The sequence below is a fragment of the Xyrauchen texanus genome, chromosome 40 (assembly GCF_025860055.1).
Source record: "Xyrauchen texanus isolate HMW12.3.18 chromosome 40, RBS_HiC_50CHRs, whole genome shotgun sequence".
Classification (NCBI taxonomy): domain Eukaryota; kingdom Metazoa; phylum Chordata; class Actinopteri; order Cypriniformes; family Catostomidae; genus Xyrauchen; species Xyrauchen texanus.
In genome coordinates this window covers 35,628,621-35,645,730 of record NC_068315.1, presented here as the reverse complement: position 1 = coordinate 35,645,730, position 17,110 = coordinate 35,628,621, and the positions used below count along the sequence as shown (strand labels likewise).

Genomic DNA, 17,110 nt, shown 5'->3' with positions numbered 1-17,110 from the left:
GAGTTAGGGGTGGAGACAGAATCTTATTGGCCCTGCCCCAGTCAGTTCAATTCATATTGTATTTCTATAGCACTTTTCACAACACATCGTTTCAAAGCGGCTTTACAGAAAATGATGCTGTCAATTCTTTATTGTGCAGTTTAAATGAATAATGTGATTATTATGTATGTGTGTGTATGTATAGAAGTGTATAATTATTTTTTATTATTATTATCCATGTCTTGCTGCTGTTTTTGTATTGTTGTGCACTGGAAGCTCCTGTCACCAAGACAAATTCCTTGTATGTGTAAGCTGATTCTGATTCAAATGAATTGTCTTTAGGCCCCCAGTGAGCAAGCCGAAGGTGACTGTGGCAAGGAACACAAAACTCCAGATGATTTGGATTAATGGAGAAAAATAACCTTGGGAGAAACCAGACTCACTGTGGGGCCAGTTCCCCTCTGACTAACATCATGAATATAACGACAATATTATCAATGCGTAATATAAGTCTTGTTTTATGCAAGTAAACTGAGTAGATGTTGGTAGGCAAAGTTTAAAACTAAAGGATTGTGTATGAACTATAAGATTAATGATTAAGTGTCTTTGAAGTCCATCATCTACATGCACTTCAGCAGTCAATTTGCAAAGTGTCCTTTTTGGCTGATGAAGGTTTTACTTAGCATTCATTTATTGTCTAAGTATTCAATTTATAAGAGTGTAGTCCATACTATGACCAAGATGATGAAGGCAGAGGTCAATGAGGTGACTGGCAGTCTGGCTGGAAGCTTGTGGCAGTTTATTTCCAGTGAAGTCCACCCTAAGTCCGAGGTTCAGGCAGTGGTCATCCTACAGTTGGTGGTCAGCGACACACTATGGTGGGAGTGTTGGATCTGGCAGGTTCCGGTAATCTCAGGATATGTATACCAACATAATTCTCTTCCAAGAGAATGCTGTGACTCGTGATCTAAGGTGTCGAAGGCAGCACTAAGATCTAAAAGCACTAGAAGAGAAATGCAGCCGCGATCAGATGATAAGAGCAAGTCATTTGTAACTCTGATAAGTGCACATAGACATAAATGGGAGATTTAAGATTGGTCTATAATTAGCCAACTCTTCAGGATCAAGATGGTTTCTTGATAAGGCATTTGATAACTGCCAGCTTAAAGTTTATTGGGACATGTCCTAAGGCAGTTTCCCAACCTTTTTTCTACCACGGCACACTTTTTACAACTAAGAAATTCTACTGCACACCACTATCCCCCATAAGCTAACATAGTCAATATTTTTCCTTTTCAAGAACTTGTCCATGTTTTCTGTCCGTCTTAGTATTGTGTTTACTTGTAATGTTTGAAATTCGGCTATGCAAAAAAAAAAAGATGAAAACTAGGTCACAACGAGGGCGTTATACTTTCTCATCATCCGTCATAATCTATTATTACCGATCATTTTAATTTTCATATATAAATGATCAAACATTTAATAGCTTTTATTTTCATTTTTAATCATGAATTTACATGAGTATATAGCAGATTATGCATTTATTTATTTATGAAGAGAACAGATGAAAAGCAGAGACACCACACGAAGCAGATTAATGCCCTTCTTTGAGAATTTAAATGAGTTCAATAACTGGGGTCTCTGATATTCATAAATGATAAGGTGATATTCAATTAACAGAAATTATGAGATATTCAAGGTCTCTTCACAAATTTGGTTAGTACTCTCAAAGAGATTATTGGTAAAGCAAAAACGTGTGTGAATTGAGTGTGGCGTCATTTCATAGATTTCAATGTATTCTGCAGCACTGACACGAGTCAAGTGAAAGACCCTTTAAGCATACAAGTAACTTTTGCACATTAATCATTGCTCTTCACAATCACAAAAGTGAGCAATTATGGTTTCAAAATGGCAAATTTCTCAGAAAGGTGAGGAGTTTGGATCCCTGAAATTATAATTTTTTTCATGCATTTATTTATTTTGTGGAATTAGAAAAATTTTCCACAGCACACCTGACAATCTTTAAAAAAAAAAAGTGTGCAGCGACACAGTGGTTAGGAAACACTGGATAGCGAGGCGTTAATAACATTATGACGTGGTTCTGAGACTACAGGAAACACCTCTTTTAGGATTTTGTGGATATAGGGTCTAGCATACATGTTGTTGGCTTTGATGCTTTAAGTTTTTCTAGCTCTTCTTGGCCTATATCTATATTTTCTGTGACAACATTGATGGATACTCAAATCTACACTGCAAACTCTTCACTTATGTTCAAAATTTGACCACTGTTTGCCAGAAATTCCCATTTCAGACATGAAGGGATGGTGCAACAGTCCTGCGGTCACGTGATACTGTGGTCATATCAGGAGCACTGAATGCACATATACAGAAGATATTTATCAGTGATCAGGACATTGGTCCTCTTTCACATCTTGTCCAGAGCTGCTGTATGTGTTGGATTTTCCAGCCCCTGTTCACCTCCAGAAGCACCTTTTTTTACCAAAGCTTGATTTTGATTTGACATTAACTTTAAGAGCGACAGAACTATAGAAACACAAGACACAAATCTTTACATTATTATCCATGTCTATCCTTTTATTAAGCTCAATTACACTCGAGCAGGGAGTGGATAATGGCACATTCATGCTCCAATGCATTCATTATTTGCTTACTTTTAAGATCTGCGCTTTTCTCATCTTCACACATACAATGTAACAGAAGCCGTGAATTGTCCTATCGAGGATACCGTTATATCCCTGTGCACAGACACGCAGAACCAAGACTATTTCCGATTTGAACTATAATCCTGTAGAATTCATCAAAGTTCATTAGCATGGATTACAAGTTAGAGTAGTTTAATTAGTTTCAATAATACAATGGTTTACTTTCACCCACCCCCCCACGGTGGGACAGGAAAGTAACAGTGGGGCCCCTCTCACAACCGAGGGCCCCCCGACACCAGCAGCTCGGCAGAACTACAAATGGAGGGCATCACAAAGACACTTTATGTGCGTCTGTCTCTTCTCGCTTACGAATTTTGTTCAACAGACAGTCCAGGATGTTTGATATTGTTGCACCTTCATTCTTAAAAACTATACACAGAACAAAGTCCAACAATAACAGGAAAGAGTTATTGGAAAAGAGCGCCCAAACGGATGCATGATTGGTCATCGTTCAGTTCAGTGAATGGTTTGGTACGGGGCTGAATGGTGACGGTCCAGGACGTTCTAGTCCAGCTCAATAGGACTGCTGTCCTCCTGAGCTTCCTCACCCTCCTCGTCCTCTCCTGAACCCATTAGACTATTCAACAGGTTTCCTAGTAAACACAAACCAGACAACGATCAGGTGATTCCTCATCTTTTTAGAACATAACATTACATTATGAACATAGTATGTGACAGCTGAAAAAGACTGGCTTGTGAATTACAGGTGTAAAATGAATTTCCAAAAAACAAAATTGACGGTTTAATTTATAACGGAGTTCTGTTATATATAAAGTACACAGCAGAGATGTCTGAAAGCAGAGTGTGTGTCTTACCTAGCAATCCACCATATGATGATGACTGTTTAGGGGGAACGCCAAAGAACAGCTGTCCTATTCTGTCCAGATACTGAGGTCAAAATGTCAAAAGAAGAAGAATGTATTCCTGGGTTATAAAAATTTAACTCTTCTTGAAAAAGAAATAAAATCATAAGAAACAAAACTATAATACCAATAAAAATTCAGATTGTGGCAGGGCGGAGGGCGGGGCCGTGATTATACACACCCGGTCCCTTGTCAGGCTAATTAAGCCTCCAATAGGGGAAAAGGCTGATTGCGGATGGTGGTGCGGGAGAGAGAGATCGTCAACGGACATGTCCGTCATGTGTGTGCGTTTGTCTTTTAAGTTATTCATTAAAGTATTATTTATATCGTCAAGCCAGTTCTCACCATCTCCTTTCCATTGAACTATGTTACACAGATATTTAAGTCAGGCTGCTTAAGCAATATTTGGCCATTCTGACATAATCTGCATCAGCTGATTGGCTCGTTTGGCGTGCTTTGTTGGCCCCTTTTTCTAATTTCCTGCTTTTGGAATGCAGACGTAAAACTACCGCAGGGTTAACTTCTATAGCAATGAATGGGAGACTATAGCAAATATAATTTTTTTCATATCATTTGCACCTTCAGTAAAGAAAAAAAAATCCACCATTACATTTCCACGACTTTCCAAAATAGCAAAACAAAATAAAACATTGGATTATGACCGTCAGAGGAGAGAAAGATGTCAAATTTATCCTCACTCCCTCAGCAGCTGTTTTAGAACTTAATTAAAACTTATTCCAGGGTAATATGACAAAGTATAAATTTGCTAAATTTATGCTGCTAAACGAGTCATCATGGCCTGGGAAAAAGGGTCTCTGATTGGTGGGTCTTTTTCTGCTGGATCATGGGTGGTGTAGTTATGGTACATTCATGGTCATGTCAGAATTATGAGATACAAGTGTTCAGCTCCAACTTCACCATCATAACGTCATGTAAAAGAACCAAAAGGGCAATGGCCTCATCAATTTATTAGTTGTGAATAAAGGTCTAGCGACAGTGGATTTTGCAGATACCGATAACGAAGGTGGTGGGAAAGGCTGATAACTGATTAGTCATCCGATAGTTTTAAAAAATATATTTTTTTAACATTCTATAAATAAATACAAAGTCTTTCCTTACTATGATTGGCACAGACATTGAGGCTACAAGAGTCAAAAACTAATCAAATCCCAGCTGCAGTTTATTGTGTAATCAAAATCCCAATAATAACTGTAAAATAAATAAATGAAGATTTGGTGCATGACGCAGGAATTTTAACTATAAACAAGACCCCGGAATACACTTATTTTGAAATGACAGAGATTTGACTCGGTTACAATCCTCTATATTTAAGAATTTACCAAATTAAACTTTTTATAGACTCATTCACTAGATTAAAGCTACTGGCAACTATCGGAACAGATTTTTGCCCATAACCAATAGTTCCAAAAAGCAACAATATATCAGTCTACCTCTAATACTGAACACTTATTTCTGTGAGATATGCCATTTCTTTATGCCACTGTATTTTGCAAAAACATATAAAAGTGAATTGATGAACAATAAAAGCTGTTTTGGCGCTATGAGAGTTGCCACAAAACAAAATTATAACTTCCGAGGTACGAGGACATGAACAGGAGTAGAATCTCCGAGTTGCCATCTTGTAATTACAGCACATGAACGCAGCGCAGCACGCCACAAATTCTGATATTAACCACCATTTAAAAAGGAGGTTGAAATAACACAGACTGATGGCTTCAACAGAAGCATACACCATCGATGAACAACCTCAGAGCTCAAGGTAGGTCTGCCTCTATAGATTAGGAGCGGTGGTGGCATAGTGGGCTAAAGCACAGAACTACTGAGCAAGGCACTTAACTCAAGGTTGCTTTGGGGGGATTGTCCCTTTAATAAGGGCACTGCAAGTCGCTTTGGATAGAAGCGTCTGCCAAATGCATAAATGTAAAGGTTTAAAAGTTAAACAATCAACATGAAAAATCAATTCCCATATAAAAAAAATAAACAGGACTTTTGGGGTTTACTTCCAGAACCAGACTGTTACACTATATTGGAATCAATTGAGAGTCCAGTCTCTTGTGAGCTTCATGACAGTCCAGCCGAAAGTGTGCTTTGTTTATTCATTTGTCACTACAATGTGTGTGACCTAAATTTTTGCATCATTTAAAGGCAGTTAAAGAGCATACCTGGCGATGTTGACAGAGCTGGTGTTAGTATAATAATGTCTTCCCTCGTTTCATTAGAGAGACTGTAGTAGCAGGTTCATTTTAATAACATTAACCTTCCAAATCATCGATAAATGTAATGAAGCCCACCTGCCCACATCACTCGAAAACCTTTTTATTAAAGGGTCAAAATTAACTGACCAAATCACACAAATTTGCTTGGAATAAAATACCCAAATAATGAATGCCCTGTTGGGGCCACTGAAAGATGCCCGGCTGAAAATGTGTTACTTGGCAGTATGCTGTCAGAGCCACAACTTTGGATTTAGACCAGTTAACTCTGAGAACTTAGAAATTAATAATTCTGTGGAGGTGGCCCAAATAGGTCATTAAGTATTTGGGTATTTTATTCCCAGCAAAATTTTTAAGATCAAGAGAAACATTTCAGTCAAGTGTTTCAATCTTTTGACCAGTAGTGGATATATACACTCACCTAAAGGATTATTAGGAACACCATACTAATACTGTGTTTGACCCCTTTTCGCCTTCAGAACTGCCTTAATTCTACGTGGCATTGATTCAACAAGGTGCTGAAAGCATTCTTTAGAAATGTTGGCCCATATTGATAGGATAGCATCTTGCAGTTGATGGAGATTTGTGGGATGCACATCCAGGGCACGAAGCTCCCGTTCCACCACATCCCAAAGATGCTCTATTGGGTTGAGATCTGGTGACTGTGGGGGCCATTTTAGTACAGTGAACTCATTGTCATGTTCAAGAAACCAATTTGAAATGATTCGAGCATTGTGACATGGTGCATTATCCTGCTGGAAGTAGCCATCAGAGGATGGGTACATGGTGGCCATAAAGGGGTGGACATGGTCAGAAACAATGCTCAGGTAGGCCGTGGCATTTAAACGATGCCCAATTGGCACTAAGGGGCCTAAAGTGTGCCAAGAAAACATCCCCCACACCATTACACCACCACCACCAGCCTGCACAGTGGTAACAAGGCATGATGGATCCATGTTTTCAACTGTCCAATTTTGGTGAGCTCTTGCAAATTGTAGCCTCTTTTTCTTATATGTAGTGGAGATGAGTGGTACCCGGTGGGGTCTTCTGCTGTTGTAGCCCATCCGCCTCAAGGTTGTGCGTGTTGTGGCTTCACAAATGCTTTGCTGCATACCTCGGTTGTAACGAGTGGTTATTTCAGGCAAAGTTGCTCTTCTATCAGCTTGAATCAGTCGGCCCATTCTCCTCTGACCTCTAGCATCAACAAGGCATTTTCGCCCACAGGACTGCCGCATACTGGATGTTTTTCCCTTTTCACACCATTCTTTGTAAACCCTAGAAATGGTTGTGCGTGAAAATCCCAGTAACTGAGCAGATTGTGAAATACTCAGACCGGCCCGTCTGGCACCAACAACCATGCCACGCTTAAATCACCTTTCTTTCCCATTCTGACATTCAGTTTGGAGTTCAGGAGATTGTCTTGACCAGGACCACACCCCTAAATGCATTGAAGCAACTGCCATGTGATTGGTTGATTAGATAATTGCATGAATGAGAAATTGAACAGGTGTTCCTAATAATCCTTTAGGTGAGTGTATATATATATATATATATATATATATATATATATTATATATATATTTTATTTATTTTTTTTTTGAAAACTGTATTTTGTGTTTACTCAGGTTGACTTTGTTTTATGTTATATCTCGTTTGAAGACCTAAAACAATTTAGTATGAAAAATACACAAAAACAGAAGAAATCAGGAAGGGGCAAATACTGTACTGTACCACAGTGGAAAAATAAAATGTGTGGAGCGGAGGGGGGGCGGGGCCGGTCGGAATATCGCGCGCCCGGTCCCCAATCAGCCTGATGAGGCGCGCGAGGGATAAAGGCGGCCGGTGACGATTGTTCGAGAGAGAGAGAATTACGGACATGTCCGTCATGTGTGTTTGTTTATGTGTTTTTGAGTTTAAGTTTCTCATTAAAATATAATTTATGTTGACAAGCCGGTTCTCGCCTCCTCCTTGCCCATCCTTCAACTGTGTTACAAACTGTAAATGCACCAACTGGAACAGTATGGTTTTGCGATGAGAACTGTTTGGCCCAATGTTGGAAAAGTGGCTACTGTTTATTGAGACAGACTGATTGGTTAAGGAGCATTACTGTCACTCACCTCATTGTACATGGGGTCTCTCTTCAGTGATGGCTGATACTGCTCACATAACACTGTGAAGACTGTCAACTTCCCACTGGGAATAAACCACATGCACACACATGATTTTACATCCAGAAATAATGAACCACAGATCACGAGTGTGAATGCAGGACAGTGTCTCACCCATCCACAGCCAGCAGGAGGAACCACAGGAAGTTGAGCAGAGGTTGAACAAACGGAGGGCCCTTCTCTATAGATGGGTGCTTCTGTGTGTATGTGGTGAACACCACCGATGCACTCATTTTGTTTTTTAGACAGAGGAACCTGCGGTCAAGACACTGAGATTAATGCCAAACTTCAAAGGAACAGTTTAACTGAAAATTAATTTGATCATGTTGTTATAAACCCGTATTGATTGATTGAAGTTTATTTCGAGCAAAATAAAATAAATATATATAAATAAATAAACACACACACACACAAATAAAAAAATAAAAATAACATAGCACAGCTTATCTCCCATATACATAGATATAAATATATACACATATACACACATATTATTTACACTTATAATAATAGTTGCTCGAAAGGGAGTGGAAAGAAGTATAGCTTATTTACTCCCACCCCCAATTCCTTCCCATATATCCGCTGCCATTAACAGTTAAATAAATAATAATTTATTTGTTTTGATAATATTTATTGGATATTATAGTTTCTTACAATTACATTATGCTATCTCAATAATCATTATAATGCTATATGATAATCCTCATTATCGTAAACATTCAAATATGTCCCGATATCTATAATAATCACATCATATATAAAATATAACCATATCCTAGCATATTGTTTAAACATAGTTTTACAATAACAGTAATATCAATAATAATTAATAATAATCATTATCATTATTTACTCAGCTATGTACACATATCCCACTCTTTTGTAATTGTGTCACCATTTACAATATCAAGATAAATAAATTGGAACCGTTTATAATCCTAAATACTTAAGTTTATTTTACCATAACTGTATGACTTTCTTGTAAGAAACAAAATGGGAAATGTTTAGCAGAATGTCCAAACTGTTTGTTCCAGACAAGGAAATTGAATTTTATCAAACAAAATGTCAAAAAGCTCCATAGGAGTATAATTCACTTTAGTGACCAGAAAAGACTCAAGAGCAGCGTGACCATACTAAACGGTGTTCAATAGAAGTAAGCCATATGGAATGACACAAGAGTGAGTAAATTATGACAGAATTAGCATATTCCAATAAAAATAAAAAAAATAAAAACTTTAAAGCTAAAACAAAAGCACACAATCAGCACGCTGTCTCATTACTCCAGAAGTGACTCACTGTAAGACGGCCTGCGCTACAAACATGTCCACCTCCATGTGAAATCCCTGCGCTGATGAATATTCCACCAGCATCTGCGCGCAACCCTCTCCGTCGGAAGAGTGCAGGAAATGATAGCGCGATTCACTGTAGTTTTGCTCTGGACACACAAATACATGATACAAGTTACTTGTGAAAAACTCCATGAGTTGATCTGTGATTGGACGGTGATGGTCATGTGTCCGTTGTACCTTTCCACAACGTGAGTGCAAGCAGCTGGTGTAGTTTGGGGTGGCCCAGCTTCCCTGACCCCCCTGTCGACCACTTGATCGCTCTGGAGACAAACGCCACTCGCTCGGGGGAGTTCGGGTCCATCAGGCTGAAGAGTTTCGCCAAATGCTCTGGAACAAACAACACTCCTGTTATAAAACTTGTTATAAACTTGAAAATTTCAGTATCAAACAATACCAGTGATGTTTTTCATAAACAGTTAAGAATATCAATACTTCATCGTGTGATCTAATCGGGGTTACTTTTTTATATGTTAAGAAACACATTAACTACTACACATTATATAAATATAAATGTACAGTCTATTAAGAAAAACTTTATTATTAACTAGTCTACTGGATAATGTAGCAGCAAAACGAACAGTAATTCCAGTGAAAGTCTTTGGTAGAAAAGAAGCCAGTTTTCTTTGCACAATTTTGTATCTGGACTTTAAAGGATTCAGATCTCTTGTTCAGTTTAGTTGTAAGATATCAGTCCACTTTTCATTCACAGCTATTTTTAGGCACCCCGTCAACTTAAATATTGTTGTAAATTGTAAACAAATAATGATAACAATCTTTATAATAGATTACTATTATTAATATTGACTTCAGAATTGTATAATCTAATAGTAATATATTTCATTCGTGCATCTTAACCCACTGGCATTTATTTTGATGTCAGAAACTCCAGGAAGTCCTGTTAGTGTCTGTATGTGCTAGTTCACAGTAGAAAAAGTTAAAATCTGGCCAAATGTTCATTCAGTGCAGTTCTCAATGCATGTTATAAGTGAAGCAAACAATTGAGCATCTACATCTGAGATGTTATTTGTGTGGAACGCTCACATGTTATTGCGCATCGCTCTGAGGGGATCGACAGTGTCAACAGAGCTGCGTCATTCACTCATGCGCTGTGGATGCACAATATATTTACTTCTTAAACAGCTATTTGCGATCACAGAGCTATCACACATTGGTACACTGCTCTCTAGAATACTGGATTCTGACTGGTAATGGCACCATCTAGCGATCTGATATTTCTCAGTAACATCCGCATATCCATGTATCAGACCACTCATCCGGGTTCTGTGCGTCATCTCTTCTGCTTCTCGGATCACTGTTTAATCTCTATAAGTAAGCTAATAAAATTATTTTCAACTCAAATCAAGGTTTCATGTGCATATATTTATCTTGCAATAAACTGAATGAGGAGTCAGACGGTCTTTTCACACAATGCACACCAACCAGAGACTAATTTCAGCTGTTCAGCGATTTCTTCTTAAAATACATGATTTCAACACAAATCAATATTTCATGCATTTATTTATTTGGTTAGTAGATGTGTAATAAGCGTGATGATGTACAGTTAGCCATTTGTTATCGCGTACATAAACCCCTTCAGGGTGATTCAAGTGTCTCCGTTTGCATTGGGTTCCTGATCACCCTGTCTGGGTTTATTGTGCGATAATAACCTGCTGACTGTACATTATCTCTTACGTATCGGATTGGGAGTCTCGGATCCGACTCAGGTATCGGAGCACCCCTATTTAAAATGTATGTGCCTTTTCTTATTTTAACCTGAATATAGATTGCAGGTCATTTTACGTATGTTTTAAAAATACAAATCACATTTTCAACAAATGTTCTGATTTAATGACTCAAAACAACATTTCCTTACACCTTGAATACACGAGCGACTCACAAATCAAACATCACTTTGTCTTGTGAGGAAGTTTTTACTCTACACAAGTGTAATGTCTAAGTGATGAAGAACATTTTATATTCACTACAGAATTACTTTTCAATTACTTTTCCAAGCTTTAAAATGCCCTCATACTTGCTTGATGTGGGAATCCTTGATGCAGTACAACAACTTTTATTGAATTTTAAAGTTAACTAATAAAATGTACATTGTTTGCCAAATGAATAGCAGTCACCAACATACAGTGCATCTGGAAAAGTATTCACAGTGCTTCACTTTTTCCAAATTTTGTTGTTACAGCCTTTATTAAATTCCTTAGTTTCCTCAATTTTACAAACAATACTCCATAATGACAATGTGAAAGAAGTTTGTTTGAAATCTTTGCCAATTTTTTTTTTATGTAAAACTAAATAAATAAATAAATATCAGTAAAATATAATATAAGTATTCACAGCCTTTGCCATGACACTCAAAATTGAGCTCAGGTGCATCCTGTTTCCACTGATCATCCTTGAGATGTTTCTACAACTTGATTGGAGTCCACCTGTGGTAAATTTAGTTGATTGGACATGATTTGGAAAGGCACACACCTGTCTATATAAGGTCCCACAGTTAACAGTGCATGTCAGAGCACAAACCAAGCCATAAAGTCCAAGGAATTGTCTACAGAAAAAGGGTACAGAAAAATGTCTGCAGCATTGAAGGTCCCAATGAGCACAGTGGCCTCATCATCCATAAATGGAAGTTTGAGTTTTACAGAGAACCACCAGGACTCTTCCTAGAGCTGGCCGCCTGGCCAAACCGAGAGATCGGGGGAGAAGGGCCTTAGTCAGGGAGGTGACCAAGAACCTGAAGGTCACTCTGACAAAGTTCCAGCGTTTCTCTGTGGAGAGAGGAGAACCTTCCAGAAGAACAACCATGCAGTGATCCAATATATTCCTGTCTCTGGTGGGGCATGTAATGTGCTGTCTGTATTTGGGCAGTTCGCGTGTGAGATTTGTTTTGTTAAAGTCCCCAAGAATAATGATGACTGAGTCCGGGTATTGCTGTTCTGTGTCTGAGATATGATCAGCCCGCTGTTGCACCGCTAAGTTCCCAGACGCGTTAGGAGGAATGTAAACACTCACCAGAACAAACGAAGAAAACTCCTGCGGTGAGTAGAACGGCTTACATTTAATAAAGAACGCTTCCAGATTAGGACAGCACATCCTCTTTAGTGTTGTTACATCTGTACACCAACTTTCGTTGATGTAAAAGCATGTTCCACCGCCTCTCGTTTTCCCCGTTAACTCTGCGATGCGATCCGCTCTGAACAGCTGGAAGCCCGGCAGATGTAATGCGCTGTCCGGAATGGCTTCACTCAGTCAGGTTTCAGTGAAGCACAGTGCAGCAGAGTTTGAAAAGTCCTTATTAGTATGTGTGAGGAGATGTAGTTCGTCCGTTTTGTTGGGAAGAGAGCGGAGATTTGCGAGATGAATGCTCAGCAGTGCTGTGCGAACGCCGCGCTGACGGAGTTTAACCAGCGCGCCAGCTCGTTTCCCTCGCCTGCGTCTCGTAGCGCATCTAAACAACACAGCAGCGCCTCCAACTAAAATGTCCAGCAAAACGTCCGAATATTGAAAAACCGGGAAAAGATTATCTGGTATGTGCTGCCGAATGTTCAGCAGTTCGTCCCTGGTAAAACTGATTGGTAAAAGATTGCTAAACACAGGACAAACTAACAAAAACAACAAAAGAATTGAAGAGCTCCACACCGAGGCGGCCATCTGCGGCGCCATGTCGACTCCATTGTGAAAAAGGCCCAGCAGAAGTTGTACTTCCTTCGCCAGCTGAGGAAGTTCAACCTGCCACCAGTGCTGCTGAAACAGTTCTATTCAGCAGTCATTGAGTCTGTCCTCTGCACTTCAATAACTGTCTGGTTTGGTGCAGCTACGAAATCAGACATCAGAAGACTACAAAGGACAGTTCGGTCTGCTGAGAGGATTATTGGTTGCCCCCTGCCCCCCCTTCAAGAACTATACACTTCCAGAGTGAGGAAAAAGCTGGTAAAATCACTCTGGACACCACTCACCCTGCCCACTACCTTTTTGAACTGTTGCCTTCTGGCCGGCGCTTCAAAGCTCTGAGCACCAGAACCGTCAGACACAGGAACAGTTTTTTCCCTCAGGCCATCCATCTAATGAACAATTAAATTGCCCCATTGAGCAATAATTATGTGCAATACACAGTTTAATTTTAATTTTAATTTATATTATCCAACATATCCACTTCTGCCATTACTTACATTGCTCTGTACATAATATACTGTTTTTTGTTCTTTATATACAGATTGTATTAGATTTGCACTACGTGTGTGTATGTGGGTATGTATGAAGGTGAGTGTATGTACGTATATGTATAATTATTTATTTTGTGTACTTTTTTGTTTTTAATTACCTATGTCTTCCTGCTGTTTTTGGTATTGTTTGTATTGTTGTTGACTGGAAGCTCCTGTCACCAAGACAAATTCCTTGTATGTGTAAGCATACTTGGCAATAAAGCTGATTCTGATTCTGATCTCTGCAGCACTGCACCAATCAGGCCTGTATGGTAGAGTGGCCAGACGGAAGCCACTCCTCAGTAAAAGGCACATGACAGCCAGCCTGGAGTTTGCCAAAAGGCACCTGAAGGACTCTCAGACCATGAGAAACAAAATTATCTGGTCTGATGAAACAAAGATTGAACTCTTTGGCCTGAATGTCAAGCGTCATGTCTGGAGGAAACCAGGCACTGCTCATCACCTGGTCAATCCCATCCCTACAGTGAAGCATGATGGTGGAAGTATCATACTGTGGGGATGTTTTTCATCACCAGGAACTGGGAGACTAGTCAGGATTGAGGGAAAGATGCAGCAATGTACAGAGACATCCTTGATGAAAACCTGCTCCAGAGAGATCTGAAAATGGCTGTGCACTGACACTCCCCATCCAACCTGATGAAGCTTGAGAGGTCCTGCAAAGAAGAATGGGAGACACTGCCCAAAAATAGGTGTGCCAAGCTTGTGGCATCATACACAAAAAGACTTGAGACTGTAATTGGTGCCAAAGGTGCTTCAACAAAGCATTGAGCAAAGGCTGCGAATACTTATGAACATGCAATTTTTTTTTTCTTCCGTTTTTTATTTTTTATACATTTGCAAAGATTTCAAACAAACTTCTTTCACATTGTCATTATGGGGTATTGTTTGTAGAATTTTGAGGAAAATAATGAATTTAATCCAATTGTATCCAATGGAATAAGGCTGTAGCACAACAAAATGTGGAAAAAGTGATGTGAATACTTTCCGGATGCACTGTACTTGCACATGAAACTCACCTTGTGTGTGGTCATCTACTTTGGCCCCAGATTTCTCCAGTGACTCTAGTACCAGCATGGATAGATCTGCAGCACTATTTTGCTGTTGGGAAACACACAACAAAAGTCGTTTTCAGTAACAACAGACCAGTGGAGAGCATTCAGTACCTAATGAATTATACACTCCAATTGATCACACATACCTGATTATAACTAAAGAAGAGCAATGCTCCATTGTACATCAACTCTCGGGCCTCTGCATGCTTCGATTGTGACATATACCTGCAGCCAGACAACACGTTATTATGAACATAATTAACATGACATAATTACACATCACACCAATTTATTCTTGAAGATCTCATATTAGCTAATGTAGGATGCAGCAAACTGGATTTTGAAACCATGATGCCCAAAAAAAGTGGTCTACTTTGGTAGCTCAGTAGGTTTGGAGGTCTTGATTTAAAAAAAATAAAAATAAGCCATCTTAGTAGCCAGCTTACTTGGTTTCAGCACTACGGAGCCCAAAGATGCTGTTATGGCAGACAGCGCACTAGCTGACACAACTATGAAGCCTAAAAATGCTGTCTAGATAGGGAGTTCACTGGGTTTTGAGACTATATGACACCTTTATTAACACTGTACAAGTCGATTTGGGTTTGAGACCATGATGTCCAAAAATTCTGTCAAGGTAGGCAGCACACAAGGTACAAAAACTATGATGGCCTAGGTAGGTGGAAATATGACATCTAAAAACACTGTACCATCTAGGTAGTAGGTAGGTAGGTAGTGTACTATGTTTTGTGACTATGATGCCCAAACATGCTGTCTAGGAAGTAAGCACACTACATTTTGAGACCATGATAAAAAAAGAAAAAAAACGCATCTACAAACACAGATCTGTATGTTTTGAGACTGCAAACCCAAAATACCATCTAGGTAGGCAGCACACTATATTTTATGACTGTGATACCAACAAATGCAATCTAGGTTGGGAGCACACTAGGCTTCAAGACTGTGATGGCATCTTGGTGGGTGGCTCACAAGGTTGAGACTATATGACACCTATAGATACTGTACACCTAGTAGGTAGGTTGAGTATACCGTTTTTTGACTATGATGCCCGAAATGCCATCTAGGTAGGCAGCTCACTATATTTTATGACTGTGATACCAAAATATGCTAAAAAAAAAACATGTCTAGGAAGGAGGCACACTGGGATTTGAAACTATATGACAGCTAAAAAACACTGTACTATCTAGGTAGTAGGTAGGTAGTGCACTACGTTTTGTGAATACAATGCCCAAACATGCTGTCTAGGAAGGCAGCACACAATTTTAATTTACCAAAAACGACATCTACAAACACAGATCTGAAGGTTTTGTGACTGCAATACCCAAAATACCATCTAGGTAGGCAGCACACTATGCGCGCGAGAGAGAGAGAGAGAGCGAGAGAGAGAGAGAGAGAGAGAAAACATTACGTCTAAGAAGAAAGCGCACTGAGTTTTGAGACTATGATGCCCAAATATTCTGCCAGCCCAAAAAAAACAAAAACAAAAAAAAAAAAACACGCCATCTGGGTTGATTTTGAGACTACGCCCAAAATGCTGCCTACGTAGGGAGCACGCTAGGGTTTGAGACTATTTGAAAAGCATGAGGTAATTTTATAGTGATACAACATGTCAACTAAAGGATGAATGACAGATGTACACTGTGTTTATACAGTTTTTTTCCCACATGGTCTGAATTTAACTTGTGAATTTAAAGAGTGAAGAAAATTGTACAATTTAGACAAAGTGAAATGTCTCAATTCAACTGGATAGGTGCACTGGTTGACTAACTGTACTGTTAAAAGGCCTAAATTCTACCGCATGTCAGCAATCATATGTTTGTCATGTAGCATATCATTAATGTGGGATGTGATTCATTATCAAAATATGTATACATTTTTCCGCTCCCATAGTTGCCAATCAACCTTGTTCTTCACACTAGCATGTAGCTAAAGGAGCTTGCCGATAATTTATCTAGACTGACGTCTACGATGGCCAATCAGAATGATGAGAAGACGCACGAAGCGGGTCAGAATTAGCAGCCGACCAATCAGCGTGAGGAACGGGCTCGGTTTACAACAAGAAAGATCTGGAAGCGAAAGGCCTTAGCCGCTCATTATTAATATACGCGTTAAATCTCACCTGAAGAATAATGTGCGGTACATCTGATGGGCCTCATAGTAATCTCCTCTCTCCACACTGGCTCTGAGTTTGCCCTCCACCCGCTGCGTTCCTCCACGGTTCCTTGCGCTGGAGCTCTTCAGAGACTCCTGCTCCGACATGACTGCTCACGCTAATCAAACGCGATGACGGTCACTCTCTGAGCCCTCCGACGCGCCGTACTCACATTCACACATACAGATGGACCTCCACTTTATATTTGTTTGTTCTGTTCTGGAAATACGACCTGCTGTTTCCACATTAAAGATAAATAAAATAAACATAAAAATGACATTTTAGGGCGTAACTGTACAGCATACTTTACAAAGATCAATTTTGCAAGATTGTAGTA

At 39.3% G+C, this 17,110-nt stretch overlaps 1 protein-coding gene across 1 annotated transcript; it reads right to left on the bottom strand.

Annotated features, from left to right (window-relative positions):
• Positions 1–2,547: 2,547 nt before the first annotated feature.
• Positions 2,548–16,950, bottom strand: LOC127633547 (Golgi to ER traffic protein 4 homolog). Its single transcript, XM_052112728.1, has 9 exons — positions 16,741–16,950; positions 14,750–14,828; positions 14,568–14,649; positions 9,494–9,643; positions 9,264–9,402; positions 8,082–8,222; positions 7,917–7,992; positions 3,518–3,590; positions 2,548–3,295 (listed from the first exon to the last, which is right to left on the bottom strand). The coding sequence occupies exons 1-9, from the start codon at positions 16,878–16,880 to the stop codon at positions 3,207–3,209; spliced, it is 969 nt and encodes a 322-aa protein (XP_051968688.1). The 5' UTR covers positions 16,881–16,950; the 3' UTR covers positions 2,548–3,206.
• Positions 16,951–17,110: the final 160 nt, after the last annotated feature.

Excerpts from the sequence above, each read along its gene's own strand:
- LOC127633547 (XM_052112728.1), bottom strand. The coding sequence starts at position 16,880 with ATGTCGGAGCAGGAGTCTCTGAAGAGCTCCAGCGCAAGGAACCGTGGA. Across the intron at positions 14,829-16,740 it reads TACCGCACATTATTCTTCAG|GTATATGTCACAATCGAAGC; the intron begins GTGAGATTTAAC and ends GTCTGGCTGCAG. Across the intron at positions 14,650-14,749 it reads TCTTCTTTAGTTATAATCAG|CAAAATAGTGCTGCAGATCT; the intron begins GTATGTGTGATC and ends GTTTCCCAACAG.